Source organism: Pithys albifrons, chromosome 27 (genome assembly GCF_047495875.1).
Source record: "Pithys albifrons albifrons isolate INPA30051 chromosome 27, PitAlb_v1, whole genome shotgun sequence".
Taxonomy (NCBI): Eukaryota; Metazoa; Chordata; class Aves; order Passeriformes; family Thamnophilidae; genus Pithys; species Pithys albifrons.
The window spans coordinates 1,036,931-1,052,750 of NC_092484.1; the positions used below are offsets into that span (position 1 = coordinate 1,036,931).

The 15,820-nt window shown below is 65.9% G+C and overlaps 2 protein-coding genes across 4 annotated transcripts; one reads left to right on the plus strand and one right to left on the minus strand.

Moving 5' to 3' along the window:
- Nucleotides 1–286: 286 nt before the first annotated feature.
- KCNN1 (potassium calcium-activated channel subfamily N member 1) lies at nucleotides 287–15,310 on the minus strand. Of its 3 annotated transcripts, XM_071577958.1 has the most exons (10): nucleotides 15,021–15,310; nucleotides 8,083–8,198; nucleotides 6,345–6,779; nucleotides 6,174–6,269; nucleotides 5,676–6,094; nucleotides 3,162–3,303; nucleotides 2,966–3,076; nucleotides 2,752–2,879; nucleotides 1,587–1,656; nucleotides 287–1,497 (listed from the first exon to the last, which is right to left on the minus strand). In XM_071577958.1, the coding sequence occupies exons 3-10, from the start codon at nucleotides 6,720–6,722 to the stop codon at nucleotides 1,228–1,230; spliced, it is 1,614 nt and encodes a 537-aa protein (XP_071434059.1). In that variant the 5' UTR covers nucleotides 6,723–6,779; nucleotides 8,083–8,198; nucleotides 15,021–15,310; the 3' UTR covers nucleotides 287–1,227. The 3 variants fall into 3 exon arrangements, 2 of the variants coding, with proteins under 2 accessions (XP_071434059.1, XP_071434058.1); XM_071577957.1 differs by lacking the exons at nucleotides 8,083–8,198; nucleotides 15,021–15,310 and having other exon boundaries at nucleotides 6,345–6,850; XR_011699753.1 differs by lacking the exons at nucleotides 8,083–8,198; nucleotides 15,021–15,310 and having other exon boundaries at nucleotides 1,482–1,497; nucleotides 2,777–2,879; nucleotides 6,345–6,850.
- Nucleotides 7,153–15,392, plus strand: LOC139683071 (basic proline-rich protein-like). The gene is made up of 6 exons (XM_071577822.1): nucleotides 7,153–7,738; nucleotides 7,845–8,104; nucleotides 11,693–11,921; nucleotides 12,546–12,780; nucleotides 13,328–13,473; nucleotides 14,290–15,392. The coding sequence occupies exons 1-6, from the start codon at nucleotides 7,153–7,155 to the stop codon at nucleotides 15,390–15,392; spliced, it is 2,559 nt and encodes an 852-aa protein (XP_071433923.1).
- Nucleotides 15,393–15,820: the final 428 nt, after the last annotated feature.

Consider the following 15,820-nt stretch of genomic DNA (forward strand, 5'->3'; position numbering starts at 1 on the left):
GGGTCCCGCTGCCATGAGCAGAGAGTGACGCGTCCAGTTCAGGCTCCTTTAATATGCGCCTCAGCCCCCCCTCCCCTGGCCCCCCCAACACCAGGGGGGAGCAGGGCTGGCTCCGGGGGGGTGTCCAGGGCTGTGGGGGTCCCGGCAGAGGGTCCTCGCCCACCCCGCTGGGAGGGGCTGGGCTCGGTATTGCATCCAGGAATCTCACAGCGCTTTGCGATGGTCGGTGCCGTGTCCTTCCCTCCCACCTCCCACCTCCCACCCCCCCCATTTTACAGACGGGGGAAACTGAGGCACAGAGAGGTGACATGACTTCGCCAAGGTCACTTCGTGGCAGAGCCAGGAACAGAGACGCCCCCCGCCCCCAAATCCTCCACCCTGGGGCTCAACCCTGCCCTTACCACGGGGGTCTCTCCCCACTCTGCACCCTCCAGGCAAGACCCCGGGCGTCCCCCCACCCTGTCCCCAACCTCCACCCTCTCCACACCCTGGGGGACAGCTCCTGGACCCCTCCCATCACAACACTCAGGGCTCCTGGCTTCTTCCCCCTCTCCCTCTCCCTCTCTTCCCAGGGCTGCTCCAGCCCCCCCAGTGCAGCGGTTGCTGCATCCCAACCCCCCAAAAAGCCCTCCTGGAGGCTGGGGCTCAGCTCCCACCCGGCTGGGGGTGGGCACGGGGGGGCACGGGGGGGCTCCAGCCTCACGCCAGCACAGTGAACGCAGGAAATTTATACAGGGCTTTACAGAACAAAGCTACTGAAATCAGCCACACGATGGCCAGACATAAGAGGGGCCCCCCCAAATCCCCCCTCCCCATCACCCGCTGTCCGAGGAGGGGGGGGGTGACAGAGGGGGAGCTGTGCCCCCCCAAATCCCCCACCCCATCACCCGCTAGGGGGGGTGACAGAGGGGTAGCTGTGCCCCCCCAATCCCCCATCCCATCATCTGCTGTTCAGGGGGGTGTGGGGTGGGTGGTGGAAGGGGACCTGTGACCCTCCACTCCCCAGAGCCCCCCCTCCCTGTCAGCCACTATCTGAGGAGGTGGGGGGGTGATAAAGGGGGACCTGTGGGTGCCCCCCATACCCACCCCACCTCATCTCCCACTGTCCAAGGTGGGACTGGTGACGGAACGGGGACCTGGGGGTGGCCCCACCCCATCACCCCCTTCCCGAGGAGGGTGGGGGTGACAGAGGGGCACCTGTGGGTGCCTCCAGCACTGCCCACCCCCTCACCCGCTGTCAGAGGCGGGGGGGGCACTGGCAGGGGCACGGGGGGCACGGGTGGGGGTGCAGGGGGCTGTGGCCGAGCAGAGCCGGGGGGGCCAAGCCCCCAGGAGCTCCCGCTGCTGCTGCCCCAGGGCCTGGCTGACCAGCCCGGGCAGTGCCAGCAGGCTCAGCCCCAGCGCCTCCAGTTTGCTCTCCAGTGCTCCCAGTCGCTTCTCCAGGTCCTCGTGGCGCTCCTGCAGCTCCGAGACCATGTCGTACATGATGTTCTGGGTCTGGTGGGAATCACAGCAGGATGGGAGGGCTCAGTCCTGGATCCCCCCACAAGGAGATCTCCCCAAATCCACCCCCCGGCATCACTCACCTTCGCCAGGTCCACCAGAGTGTTGGCTTGGTCGTTGAGCTTCCGCTGCTCCATCTTCACACTCCTCAACCTGGGGAGACACAGGGTGGGGGTTCAGGGTTGTGACCCCTCCTTGAGCCTTCCCAGACCCCCAGGAGCCCCCTTACACCCCCATGCAGCCTCCACACACCCCAGCATGCAGCCCCCTCACCCCAACCTGCAAGCACAGCCCCTGCCCCTCCATCCCTACACCCCAGACAGACCCGGGGGGGGCCACACCAAGGTGCATTCGCCCCCCTCCTCCCCCAAAGTTTGGCAGCCAGAGCCCATGCAAAGGGGAGCAGCTGGGGAGGGGACAGAAAGGGGGTGACTTACTTCTGAGCTCTGTAGGGACAGGGCAGAACAGAGACAAAACACAACAGCAGGTTTAATACCACCACGAAGAGCGCAGGGACACGAGAGCAGAGAAGCACGACCCCACCATGGACCCCCCACCCAAGCCAGGCACCCCTAGAGCCCACCCCCTCAAAGCAGGAGGCACCCAGGGGGTGTTACAGCCCCCCCAGCCCTGCTCCCCAGACAAGTGTCACAGTCACATCAAACCCCATCAATCAGGTACCCCTGGGGTCACCCCAGGAGCATCAGGGTCACCGCGTGCTGGGAGAGCCCCCCATAGTGGGGAGGGGACAGGAGACAGAGACAGGGGACATGAGAGATGGGGAACAAGGATAGGGGATGGGGGATGGGAACAGGAGACGGGGACAGGGATGGGGGACAAGGATGGAACAGGTGAATGGGAAGTGGGGATGAGGCCAGTGGATGAAGGACAAGGACAAGGGACAGGAGACAAACACAAGGGATGGTGACATGGAGGATAGAGGAGATGGGGGAGAGAGAACAAGCACAGAGGATAGGGCATGGGGACAGGGGACAAAGACAGGGGGTGGGGGACAGTAGAGATGGGGAACAGAGATAGAGGACACAGAACAAGCACAGGGGATAAGGGAGGGGGACAAGGGACAGAGGACAAGAGACAGGGGACAAGGGACAGGGACCTCCTGGCTCCCAACCCAGGGCTCCAGGCAGATCCAGAAGGGGAGGAAGCAACCAGCTCTCCTTATGGGAAAAAAACCTCTTGGATGGGACACCATTCCTGGTAGGAAGCAGGTAAAGGTTTGGCACTTACTGATGGATGGCTTGGAGGAACTTACGCTGGTGTTTCCGAACTTTGGCATGGTCGATCTTCTTCACCAGCTTGGTGTGTTTGTAGATGAGCCACGTTTCCCTGAGTACGTTGGCAGCAGCATTTTTCACCTGGAAGCCACCAAATCCCTGGGATGAGGGGTGGGTGGGGATAGGGGAGGGCTGGTCCTGCCAGCCGGGGGTGCCGGGGGTCTCACCCGCTTCGTGAGCTGCGTGTCCATCATGAAGTTGTGGACGTGTTTCTCTGCTTTGGTGAGCTCCAGTTTTCTGGCCACGACGGCGACGACCAGAGCAGTGCAGCCGGCGCCCTGTGGGCAGGGACCCCCAGGGTGAGGGCAGGGGGGTGCCAGGGAGGTGCAGGGGCCGTGTCCCACCCCCCATCCCAGTGCTCACCATGATGCCGGTGAGCAGGCACACACCCTTCCCGCAGTAGGTGTGTGGCACCATGTCCCCGTAGCCGATGGAGAGGAAGGTGATGGAGATCAGCCACATCGCCCCCAAAAAGTTGCTGGTCACCTCCTGCTTGTCGTGGTACCTGCCCGGGGCCGAGCGCAGCCGCTGTCACCACGGTCACACCACGTGCCCCTCGCGGTGCCACCGCTTTGCCACGCGGATTTGGGGCACTTTTCCAGCCTGTGTTTGCAGCCTTTGCAACCAGCAGAGTCCCCAAGCTCCCAGATGTGCTGCTGGGAGCCCCAGAGAAGTTGGGGACGCCCTGGGGACACCCTGGGGACACCAGGCATGGCCACTCCAGACACAGGTGCCAGGGAAGAGGGATGGCCCGAGGGGCCTGCGTCCCCCACAACTGGGGTTGGCTCAGGGGTTGCTGCTGGATGAGGACAACGAGGGGACAGGCTCAGAGCAGCCCCCCAGAGACCTCCGTGGCCCTGAAGCCCCCCCTAAAGATCTCAAAGCACAGGGCACAGGTGTCACTGCAGACCCCAGGATGAGACACCCCATCCCTGCAGACAACTGGATGAATTGGGGCACCCCACGCCCCTCAAGCCCTTGGGGGGGCAACCCAGCTACAAAAGGCCCTGAGACCACCATGGGTGACACTGGGTGGGCAGTGGGGGACACTGTGCTTTGAGATACCGTGGCCAGGGCCAATGCCACGAACACAGCCAGCTGTGCCCCCCACCCCTCCCCAAGGGACCCCCATTATGATGGGGGGATGAGCCCGGCTGGGGGACACCGAGCAGCGGCCAAGCCGGGCAGCAGGAGGGGGACATGCTGGGAGCAATGGGGAGCTGGGAAAAGGAGGTGCTGGGAGTGAGGAAAGGGAAGGGAGAGATGGGAGCAAGCCAGGGAGGGGCTCAAACATGCGGTGAGGAATTTAGGATTGCTGCGTCCCTCCTCCTGGCCCCCTTGGCACAGTTTGGGCTTGGAACCTCATCTGGCACATGGTGGGGAGATGGAGGGGCACTATGGGACAGGGTGATGGTGGGGGCACCCCACACCCTGGGTGGGGTTGGCAGCCAAGATGTCACCCCACAGTGATGCTCCCCAGGAGCTGCACAGCTCCCCACTCCCAAGAAGCACCCAGGACTCCTTCCAGGCACCCAAAACATGCAGGTTAAGGAGGGGAAACACCAAGGAACAACATCCAGAACGAAGGAAAACCCTCTGGAGACTCATTCAAAGCCTCTGGTACAAAGCAGTAAAAATTCAGTGGCTCCTTCTCAGCTTCTTGCCAGGGTTTCCCCTTCCAGGATGACCACAAGACCCACAGCAATCCCTGTAGCACCCCCTTCCCTGCGAGAGCCCCCCAAGGGCCAGCACAGAAGGAGCTGTGCTCTGACCCCCCCACGACAAGAGCCCCGTTTTGTGCCCACAGCCGGGCTGGGCACCACGGCCACCTCAGCTGGGGGGCACAGTGTGGACAGAAGGCAGCTGCTGAGGTTCCAAGTGGAAAAGGGCTCCAGCCCCTTTCCGTATCCATGGCCCCTTTGCCCCACCCCGAGCCCTCAGCCTTGCCCTCCCCATTCCCCTCCGGCTGCAGCTAATCCTAAATTCTGGGAAGCAGAAGCCTGGGGCGGGACCGCCCCGTGCAGGACGCGCTGGGGGTCCCTGGGGTCACTCACAGTTTGTCCCTGCAAGCAGCAGAGCGTCAGGAAGGGAAAACAAGAGCAGTTAATGCGCGGCCCGAGGGGGGGCCCGGCAGAGAAGGGGCGGGCACGGGCAGGGCACCGGCGCGGGCATCCCGGCCCCACGGGAGCAGCTGAGGAGCACGGGCACATCCTGCATTGAACAGGTTCTCTCTGTGGGACCCCCACCACCTCAGTTCCCTCTGCAGGACCCTCAGATCTTCAATCACCTCTGCAGGATTCCCAGCTTCTCTACCTCCTCTGTGAGACCCCCAGCTCCTCGATCCCCCCTGTGAGATCCCAGCTCCTCAGTCCCCCATGTAAGACCCCACTGCAGGACCCCACTTCCTCGGTCTCCTTTGCAAGACCCCCAGCTCCTCAGTCCCCTCTGAGAACTCCAGCTCCTCAATCCCCTCTGTGAGACTCCCAGCTCCTCAAACTCTGCTGTAAGACTCCAGGTCTTTGGTCCTCTCTGCAGGATCCCCAGCTCCTTGGTCCCCTGTGAGTGATCCACAGCTCCATCCGGACAGCAGAGTGGGTCCTGCCTCATCCCAGTGGGGCACTGAAGAGCCTGGGGGAGGTTTGGGGACACCCTGGGGGTCCACCCACTCCCACCTTGCCTTGGAAAAACCATCGTGGCCACCACGGGGGTCCCACCAAGGGGCATCTGCCCAGACAGTGGGGGTCACTTCCACAAGAAGTCTCTTCCCCAAGGGGTCTCTCCTCTGCCCCAGCCCCCTCCAGGGTCCGCACCGTGTGTCCTCAGCTGCCCCCCAGCCCCGCACTCCCCCCAGAGCCCCTCTGGGGAGACCCCCCGTACCTCTCGCAGACACGGACGGTCCAGGCAGCGATGATCCAGGAGGAGATGCTGAACACCAGGAGGACAGTGCCAGGGCAGATGGTCATGAGGGTCTTCATGACGAAGCGGGTGTTGAAGTTGATCTTGTTGAGGGCCCCGATGCTGCGGGACGAGGCGTCGGTGAAGAGCTTGCTGTGCAGCAGCATCACCCGCCCGATCAGGTAGAGCCGCAGGAACATGGGGATGGACAGGATGATGTCCACGTCAGCATCGGCCACAGAGGCGGCGTAGGTGAAGGCCAGGCGGGCTGTCCAGGTGAAGAGGTACTGGCCGGGGATGGGGTGGATGGCGCAGACGATGAGCTCCAGCGCGATGAAGAAGATGCGCTCGTAGGTCATGGCGATGCGCCAGTCGTCGGCGCCGTTATCCACCATGAACAGCTGCGGGGGCACAGAGGGCAGCGCTGGGACCCCCGGGGTGGCAGGACCCCGGTGGCACCCTCGGGCAGGTGCCCCTCACCTGGATCTCCCTGGCGTGGTACATGACGATGAGCCCCAGGAGGATGAGGGTCGAGAGGCTGATAAGGCATTTCAGTGCAAACGAATACGATGACTCCTGCGAGGGGAGCGGGCAGGGTGAGCCCAGCCGGACCCCCCTGGGGCCCCGCCCCCTTCCCACCGCCCCCCCAACCTTGGTGTAGACCCCCCAGGACAGCTCCGTCTCGGTGACCATGACCACGATGCCGAACATCCCGAAGATCAGGGCGTAATCGCTGAGGCGCTTCCGCTTCTCAAAGAGGGCTCGCCGGTGCCCCAGCTTGTACCCGATGTTCTGGTTCCTCCGCGGTTCCCCTCCCCGTTCCTCGGCCGCATCTTGCCCCGGGGCCGCCGCCGGGCTGGGATCCGGACCCCCGGGCTGCTCTGGCCGCGAGACCACCACCTCGAGGCCGGGGGACGGGCAGGGCCGTAGCGGCTGCGTCTCCCCCTCGAGCGGGTGCAGGGAGCAGGCGGAGGCGCTCAGGGGGCCCCGGGGCCGTGTCACCCCCCCATTGTACCGGCAGCCGCTCATGGCTCTGGCGGGGAGGGGGCCGGGCGATCCCGCATGGCTCAGCGGCGCGGGGGCGACCTGCAGGAGAGGGGACGGGGAGCGCGTGGGTCGGGGTGGGGGGTCACAGGGAGGCGGGATCGGCATCATCACCGGCGCCAGGTGATGATGCTTCCCAGGGCCATGTGCTGGCCTCGATGGTGTGGGGACACGTCCTGCCTCTGAGGACACGTCCTACCTACAGGGACATGCCCTGCCCATGGGGGATGCGTCCCGCCGGGGGTGACACGTCCTGCCGGGGGTGACACGTCCTGCCCATGGGGACTTGTCCTACCCCCGGGAGACCTGTCCTGCCCGTGGGGGACACGCCGTGCCTACAGGTGCGTGTCCTGCCCACGGAGGATGCGCTCAGCCCGTGGGGACGTGCCCGCGTCCTGCCCACGGGGGACGTGTCATGCCTACGGGGACATGTCCTGCCCGTCGGGGACGTGCCCGTGTCCTGCCCACGGTGGACATGTCGTGTCTACGGGGACATGTCCTGCCCGTCGGGAACGTTCCTGTGTCCTGCCCACGGCACCGTGTCCTGCCCCCGCCGCAGCCCCGCACCCCCGAGGCGTGGACACCGAGGCCAGGCCGTGTCCGTGCCCACGGTGCCCCGCGGCGCTGTCCCTGCCCGCGGCCCCGGGACGGCTCCGCTCCGGTGTACGAACCGCAGCTGCGCGTCCCCGCCGCCCCCGACCCGCCGCGCGCCGAGCCCGGGGCTCCCGGCACGGGGACTCCCGGTGGGTTCCGACCCCGGCTAGGCTCCCCCTGGCCCCGGCCTGCTCAGTACCTGCCGTGCCCGGTGCCCGCGGGGCCGGGCCGGGCCGGGTCCCGCCGCCGCCGCCGCCGCAGCCGGAGCCGGTCCCGGGGGCGCGCGGCGGCAGCACCGGAGCGCTCGGGGGCGGGGCGGGGGGCGCGTCCCGGCCCCTCATTGGCAGGCACAGCCCACGCCCCCACTGACGGGGACCACGCCACGCCCTTGGCCCCGCCCCCGACAGGTGACACGCCCCCACGACCCCCCCACAAAGCGCTCCCGGAGCCCCCAGACCCGGCACCCCCCCCTCAGACATCCCCCCCCATCACACCCCTTTGCACACCCTTCAGCCCCCCAAAAGTGCGCCCAGCACTCCCCCTTGCACGCCCCCATCACTCCCTCCCCACCCCCCGGGCTCACTGCACCCCCAAAAGTCATCACCCCCCATGCGCCCCCACCCCAGCGCCCCCCTTCCATCCTCCCGACGTACCCCGAGAACGCCGACTCCAGCAGCTCTAGTGCAGCCCCCCAGTACACCCCAGCACCCCCCAAACATCCCCCACCCTGCGACCCCCACACCCCCCCTACCTGCTCGGGGTCCCCAGGGCCGGTCGGGGGGATCCTCGGGGCGTTAGGGGCTGCGGGGCCGGGGCTGGGTGCAGGGGGGGTCTGGGGGTCCGGGGGCCATGGGCTTCCCTCCACGCCTGGCCAGGGAGGAGATGCGGTGTTAGCGGGGTCCCCAAAGCCCCTCGGCTGCGGGGCCAGGGACTCCCAGAGCCACTGCACCAGGCAAGGGTCCTGCCTTGGCACCAACCCTGTCCGCTGCCCCCCTGGGCATACCCCAATGCAGAGACCCCCTGCACCAGTGGCCCCAGTGCACAAGGGGCTTTGCCCCATGAAAGACCCCATTGCACAAGATGCTCCATCACTCACACCAGTGATCCCATTGCACGAGGGGCTGCACTGCACCAACAACCCCCCTCCCTGGGGGGCTGCACTGCACACACAACCCCGCTGCACAAAGGCCTCAGCACACAAAAGGCCTCTTTGCACGAGGGGCTGTGTCACACAAACAGCCCCCTTGCATGGGGGACCCTATAGCATCAATTACCCCATTGCACGAGGGGCTGTGTCACACAAACAGAATTACCCCATTGCACGAGGGGCTGTGTCACACACAGAGAATTACCCCATTGCACGAGGGGCTGTGTCACACAAACAGAATTACCCCATTGCACGAGGGGCTGTGTCACACACACACAGAATTACCCCATTGCACGAGGGGCTGTGTCACACACAGAGAATTACCCCATTGCACGAGGGGCTGTGTCACACACAGAGAATTACCCCATTGCACGAGGGGCTGTGTCACACACACAGAATTACCCCATTGCACGAGGGGCTGTGTCACACACACAGAATTACCCCATTGCACGAGGGGCTGTGTCACACACACAGAATTACCCCATTGCACGAGGGGCTGTGTCACACACACAGAATTACCCCATTGCACGAGGGGCTGTGTCACACACACAGAATTACCCCATTGCACGAGGGGCTGTGTCACACACACAGAATTACCCCATTGCACGAGGGGCTGTGTCACACACACAGAATTACCCCATTGCACGAGGGGCTGTGTCACACACACACAGAATTACCCCATTGCACAAGGGGCTGTGTCACACAAACAGCCCCCTTGCATGAGGGACCCTTTAGCACCAATTGCCCTATTGCACAACAGGCTGTGTCACAATAAAGACCCCATGGCACATCAACAACCCTGTTTCATGAGGGGCTGCATCACACAAGAAACCCCTCTGCATGAGGGTCTTATCACATGAAAGACCCCATTGAACAAGGGGGGCTTCATTGCACCAACAGCCCCATTCCATGGGGGGCTTCATCGCACCAGTGCCCCTGTTCCATGAGGGGCTGCATCACATGAGGGACCCCACTGTACAAGGGGCTGCATCACGTGAAGGACCCCACTGTACAAGGGGCTGCATCACACCAACAGCCCCACTGTACAAGGGGCTGCATCACGTGAAGGACCCCACTGTACAAGGAGCTGCATCACACCAACAGCCCCACTGTACAAGGGGCTGCATCACATGAGGGACCCCACTGTACAAGGGGCTGCATCACACCAACAGCCCCACTGTACAAGGGGCTGCATCACGTGAAGGACCCCACTGTACAAGGGGCTGCATCACATGAGGGACCCCACTGCACAAGGGGCTGCATCACACCAACAGCCCCACTGCACAAGGGGCTGCATTGCACCAACAACCCCGTTGCACAAGGCCCTCATCACACAGAATACCCTCTTGCACGACGGGTTCTGTCACACCACCAACCCCTTTGCAGGAGGGGCTGCACCACATGAATGGCCCCGTTGCACGAGGGGCTCCGTCGCACCAACAACCCCTTTGCACGAGGGGCTGCATCACACAAAAAACCCCCATTGCACAACGGCCTCAAAATGCCCCCACAGAGCCAGCACCAGCACAGGGCTCCTTGCACAAGGGAATGGGGGTCCCCACAGTCCCCCCCAGCCCTGCAGTGGGGCTACAAGCTGGGGTGCAGCAGCTCCCTGGATTTCAGGCCTCCAAGCTCTGAGTCCTGCCGCACCCCGGAATACTGGGATCAATACGGACACCAGTGCTGGGCCACCCGGTGTGGGGCTGTCACAACCAGCGCCACCCCCATCCCTGGGGAGCAGCAGGGCTTTGGGACCCCCTCCCTATCCCCCAGGGACGCACCGGAGCCAGGGATGATGTTTTCCCGGTTCCTCCGGGAGCTCCGGAGCATGGCCAGGCTCCAGCGCCCAGCTGCTCCCGGTGTGCAGCCGGGGCCCTGGCTCCCCTCCAGAGCCAGATCATTTTCTCTCCATTCTGCCAAATTTATCACAGGAAAATGGGCTCCGATTTCTTTTTAATACTCGGATGGGGAGAAAAAGACGCAGCAGGCAGGGATGGAGGGGAAACGTTTCCCCAGGGCTGGCGACCCCAGGCCCGTCGCTGCGGCCATGCAGGAGATGCCAGAGCTGTGCCAGGGCACTGCTCACCCCACAGCCTGGAAAACTTTTTGCCACCTCAGACAGGGTGGGTGAAGCCACTCCAGAGCCCTCCCTGACCACTGACAGTAAATATTTCATTAACCATCACTCTGTGGTCATTTCACTAACAGCCTCTATCAATGGCGACGTAAAAGGGCCTTATTAAATCTTCCTCCTGTCAGGACATCCACAGGGATGAATCTGACAGGATTCAGCACCTGGAGGGTTGGTTAAAAGTGTGAAGGCCTGAGGGGTCCCTCTCCCCTGTCCCCCCATCCCCACAGGGATGCCACAGCCGGTGGCTGCATCCCCAGGGATGCTCAGGTGGGATGCGCTGTGTGGTCTTCCCTGTCCCCATCATCCCCATCATGGAGACAGGGATAGGGATGGGGACATGGCAGGTCCCCCCAGCCAGGGGTTCTGCTGGCCACGGTCACTGTGTGTCCTTGAGCCACAGCCTCAGCGTCCCTGCTCCTGGCAGCTCCTGCTGGGATGTGACACAGCAGCAGGATGCCCACAGCCACAGCCGGGTGTCACAGCATGGCAGAGGGTCCCTCTGTCCCTCTGTCACCCCTGGGGCTGGGACACAGGCACTCACCCACTCTGGAATGTCACCTGGGATGTCACCGAGGAGATGTCTGGGGAAGGACCCTCAGCATGGGGACAGCAAAGGGGTCCCTAAGGGTGACACTGGCCACAGCAGCACCTCCACACCCTGCAGGGAGCAGGGACACAGGTGGGGGGACATGACTCAACCTCCCACAGCTGGGCTGCAGCAGCCCCCAGTGCCTTGGGGGTGGCTGTGGGGTGGCAGTGGGACCCCCCACTTCCCCCCCGTGCCCCAAAGCAGCGACACTGCCTTGGAGCAACTGCAGAGGAGGAGGGTGCAGCTAAAAATAGCGTCGGGCGGCCGAAAGGCTCCCCGCGGGTGATTTATTTATTACCCGCTCGCTAATTCCTGCCTGGGAATCACGGGCCCGGGGAGGGTGGGGCAGGAATTTGGGGGAGCAGCGGCTGTGCCAGGGCTGTGCCCACGGGGACAGGGAACGAGAAATCAGGGAACTCCCTCGCCGTGGGGCTGGGGATGAGGTGCTGAGGGCAGTGGGAGCCACACGGTGACCCTGCCTGGGGTCACAGGGGCTCCCCGCCAGCCGGCACCGCAGCTCGGGGTTTGCCGGGGCACGAAGTGCGTCAGACCCCCTGCGGCCCCCGCCCCGTCCCCAAAAATCCCCTGCGGTGGCCCCGGTTCCTCCCGCCGCCGCCAAGCCCTGGCCATATGTCCCAGGCTGGGGAGCATCTGGCGGTGCCGGCGGGAGCCCCCCCCGCCCCCGCAAACGCCGCTGCCCACCCGCCGGCGCGGGGCGGGGTGCGGGGATGCCACCGCCGCTGTCCCCGAGGGCAGAGCAGGGGGGCTGAGCGTGGTTTGGGGGGACACCAAACCATCTAAGGCCCTCGGGGCAGGAGGAGGCACCGGGACAAGACCAGCTGGCTCCCAAAGAGCCCCGGGATGGCTCAGCCAAGCCCTGCCACAGCGGGACCCCTGGTGATGCCAACACATGGGCCCCCCATCCCCCAAGCCCCCTGTGTCCACCCCGGCACGTCAGGGTCGGGGCAGAGGGGCAGAGCCTGGCACTGGGGTGATTTACCCCACTCAGGATCAGGCCTGTTCCCCCCCCGTGGGGTGTCCGTGGGTCCCACGGCGCAGGGGGAGGCACACGGGCTGACACACACGCGGAGACACGCAGGGACACACGGGGACACCCGAACCTCCCCAGCCCCGCCGCGGCGCAGGGGAATCCCCGGCTTGCCCCGGGGTCTCCCCGAGAAAATCCCTCCTCAGAAGCCCATGGAGACGCCCTGGGGCCGGGGCTGGATCAGGCCCGGAGGGATACAGGGGCAGCACCGATATCCCCAGGGGTGGCAGAGGCAGCCGGGCACCCCCGGCACCCCAGCCCAAGGGGGGTTCCCATTCCCAGCCCTCCCACCTCAGGAGGGGACACGCAGCCGGGGACTCCCTACCTGCGTGGAGCCAAGCAGAGACCTGGGGCTGGGGTGGGGGGTCCTGTGGGGTCCAGCGAGGGGGTTCTGCCTCCCCACGCCCCCCCTTTGCCGCCACCGCGCCGGCGTCCCCAGACAAAGCCGCTGCGCCGGGTTCTCCCGCCGCCTCCCCCACGCCTCGGCTCAGCCGAAGGACAAAGCCGCTCCGCCTGGCTGCCCCCGCAGGGGCACCACGGACCCCCCGCCCGGGCCCGCATGGGGGGGACACGGGGGTCCCCCCACTGCCCTTGGCACTGCCACAAACCCCTCAGGGAGTGGGGGTCCCCCAAACCTCACAAACGCCCTTGTAGAGAGACCCCCATGTCCTTGCTGCAGGGTGGGGGGTCCCCAGCAATGCAGAAGGGTCCCCACACTCGCCGGGATCCCCATTCTGCACAGGGTCCCCAGGGGAGGCTCAAGGTCACAGGGAAGGTCGTGAGAGGCAGGGAGGCCCCCACACCCCCACGGCCTCGATGGCTGTGCCACGACACACCACGGGCACTCCCTGGCATGTCGAGGCCACGAGCACCACGCGGTGCCAAAACCTGCCAGGAGCCCCAGACTCCCACCCTGGACTTCAGATCGTCCCAAGGTTCCACCAGACTCAGTAGTTTCACCCCAGAGTCACAGCTGGATGTGTCACCCCAGTGTCACAGCTGGATTGGCCAAGGCTGGTTGTGGCAGGGGGTCCCTCTGGTTTTGGCTGAGCTTTGTGCCATCCTGGTGTCCCACCAGAGCTATCCTGCCAGCTGGGCACTGCCACTGGCAACCACCGAGCACCCCAAGCCCCTCAAACCTGCTCGGCCACACTCACGGCTTTGGTGCCCGCAGCCACACCGTCCCCAAGGATGGAGACTCCCCAAATCCCCTGACTCCGGCAGGTGGGGATTACCCCAAGTAGCCAAATCCTTCAGGGGGAGTGTCCCCAATGTCCCCACACCCCCAAAACCTGCAGGAAGGGCATCTCTGGCATCCCCACACCCCAAAAACCCACAGGGAAGGCACCCCTGTTGTCTCCATACCCCAAAAACCAGCAGGGAGGGCATCCCTGGTGTTTCCACACCCTAAAACCCCACAGACAGGATGTCCCCAGTGTCCCCAAACCCTGACACCCCTCAGACAGGACATCTTCTGTGTTCCCATGCCCTGACACCACGGAGGGACAGTGTCCCTGGTGTCCCCACACCCCACAAAACAGTAGACAGGGACAGCCTGGGTATCCCCACACCCTGACAACACAAAGGGAGGACATTCCCCATGTCCACACACCCTGACACCACAAAGGGAGGGTATCCCCGGTGTCCTCACACCCCAAACCCCCACAGACAGGACAGGCCCTGTGTCCCCACACCCTGACACCACAAAGGGAGGATGTTCCCCATGTCTGCACACCCTGACACTGCACAGCGAGGGTGTCTCTGGTGTCCCCACACCCCCAAACCCCACAGACAGGACATGCCCAGCATCCCCACATCCTGACACCACAAAGGGAGGGTATCCCCGGTGTCTCCACACCCCAAACCCTCACAGACAGGGCGTCCCTGGTATCCCCACACTCCGACACTCATCCACACCGGGAAATGCCATCCCTGGGGTCCCACCCCGCTGCCACCCCCGGGGGTCCCTCCTCGCTGCCATCCCCGGGGTCCTCCCATCGCTGCCATCCCTGAGGTCCCACTCCCGCTGCCATTCCCGAGGTCCCCCCCGCTGCCATCTCGGGGGTCCCCCTCGCTGCCACCCCCGCGCTCGCTCACTTGCCACGGCCCCGTGCTATGGGGAGCGTCGGGACGCGCCGGGGGGCCCGGGGGGCGGCGGGGGCATGTGCCGGGGCGCGGGGGCGGCGGGCGCGGGCAGCTCTTGGCGCGGCGGAGCAGCACTGGCGGCGGCAGCGTGCGGGAACCGCGGCGCGGGGGGGGCCGGGGGCTTCCCCGCCCCACACCCCCGCGTCCCCCCCGGCAGGGCAGTGACCTTGAGGCCGCGGCGCTGGCGGTGGGTGGGGGCGGAGGATATTTTTAGCCGGGCACAGTCACTCCCATCGCGTCCTCGTTGTCACCGCCGGGGGCTCCTCCCGCCCCCCCCACCGCTGTCCCCAACGCGGCCACCCCCGCAAGCCCGCGGGGTGAGCACAGAGACGGCTGAAGAGGCCCAGCAGCCCCCCCGTACCCCCAGAGCCTCGGGCTGCCCTCGGGGCAGCCCCTCATGGTGCCCTCTCCCTCCTTCCAAACCCCCCCCATCCCGGGCACCCCCCCTCTGTCGCCCTGTGCCAGGGGGTTTCCACGAGCCGAGGGAACCCCACGAGCCGGGGGATTCCCTGGAATCGGGGGATTCCCAGGAGTCAGGAGGGGGGTTCCCCAACACAAGCAGGTCCCCTGGAGCTGAGGGGGGGGTTCCACTCCCCCTTGGCCCCCCACCCCCAAAATACACCCACCTGCAACCAGCCCCCGGCCTCCGCTGCCCTCGGGCGCTGCCGCCGCTGACCATGGCCCGGCGGCGGCACGTGTGGCGCCGAGCCCGGATTCCCGGGAGGTCCCGGTGGCACAACCGGGGGCCGGGGGTGACCCTCGACACGGGCCCCGCGGTCCCGCCGAGCCCCTCACGGCCGCCCCGTGCCTCGGTTTCCCCAGCGCGCAGGCGGCGGCTGCGGGCGGCGATGCGGCGCCGTTGCTATTCCGCTCACACGCGCAGCCGCGCGTACCCGCCCCGGTTCCCCCCCGGTGCTTCCCAGGGCCTCCCGGTGCTTCCCGGGGCCTCCCGGTGCTTCCCGGGGCCTCCCGGGGCCTCTTGGCCACCGCAGCGATGACCCGTGGATAAACCCAGCCGCCTGCGGGGCCCCCACGCGCGTTGCCACATCGGCGGGGACGTGGGCGATCGCCCACACGCAGCACCCCCGCGCCGCGCCCTCCCCGCGGCTCCGACCCGGCCGGGGGTCCTTGGGAACCCCTCCGGTTGAACCGATGCAGCCCCGGGGTTGGCCTTGCAGGAGCGCGTGAGCAGGACCCCCACCCGGCGCCCCACGGAACCCCCCCCAGCCCTCCGTGTGACCCCCACCCCGGGATGCGATTGCTGCCGGTGGGGAACAGGGACCCTCCGGGAGTGGGGAGGGGGTGCGGGGTGACCCCCCTCGGGTGAGGTGCGCGTTGCAGGCAGGGTGGGCAGCGGGACTGCTCTGGGGGGGGTGGTCGGAAGGTGCTGCCCACCTGCCTGCAGCCCCTTCCCTTCCCTTATCAG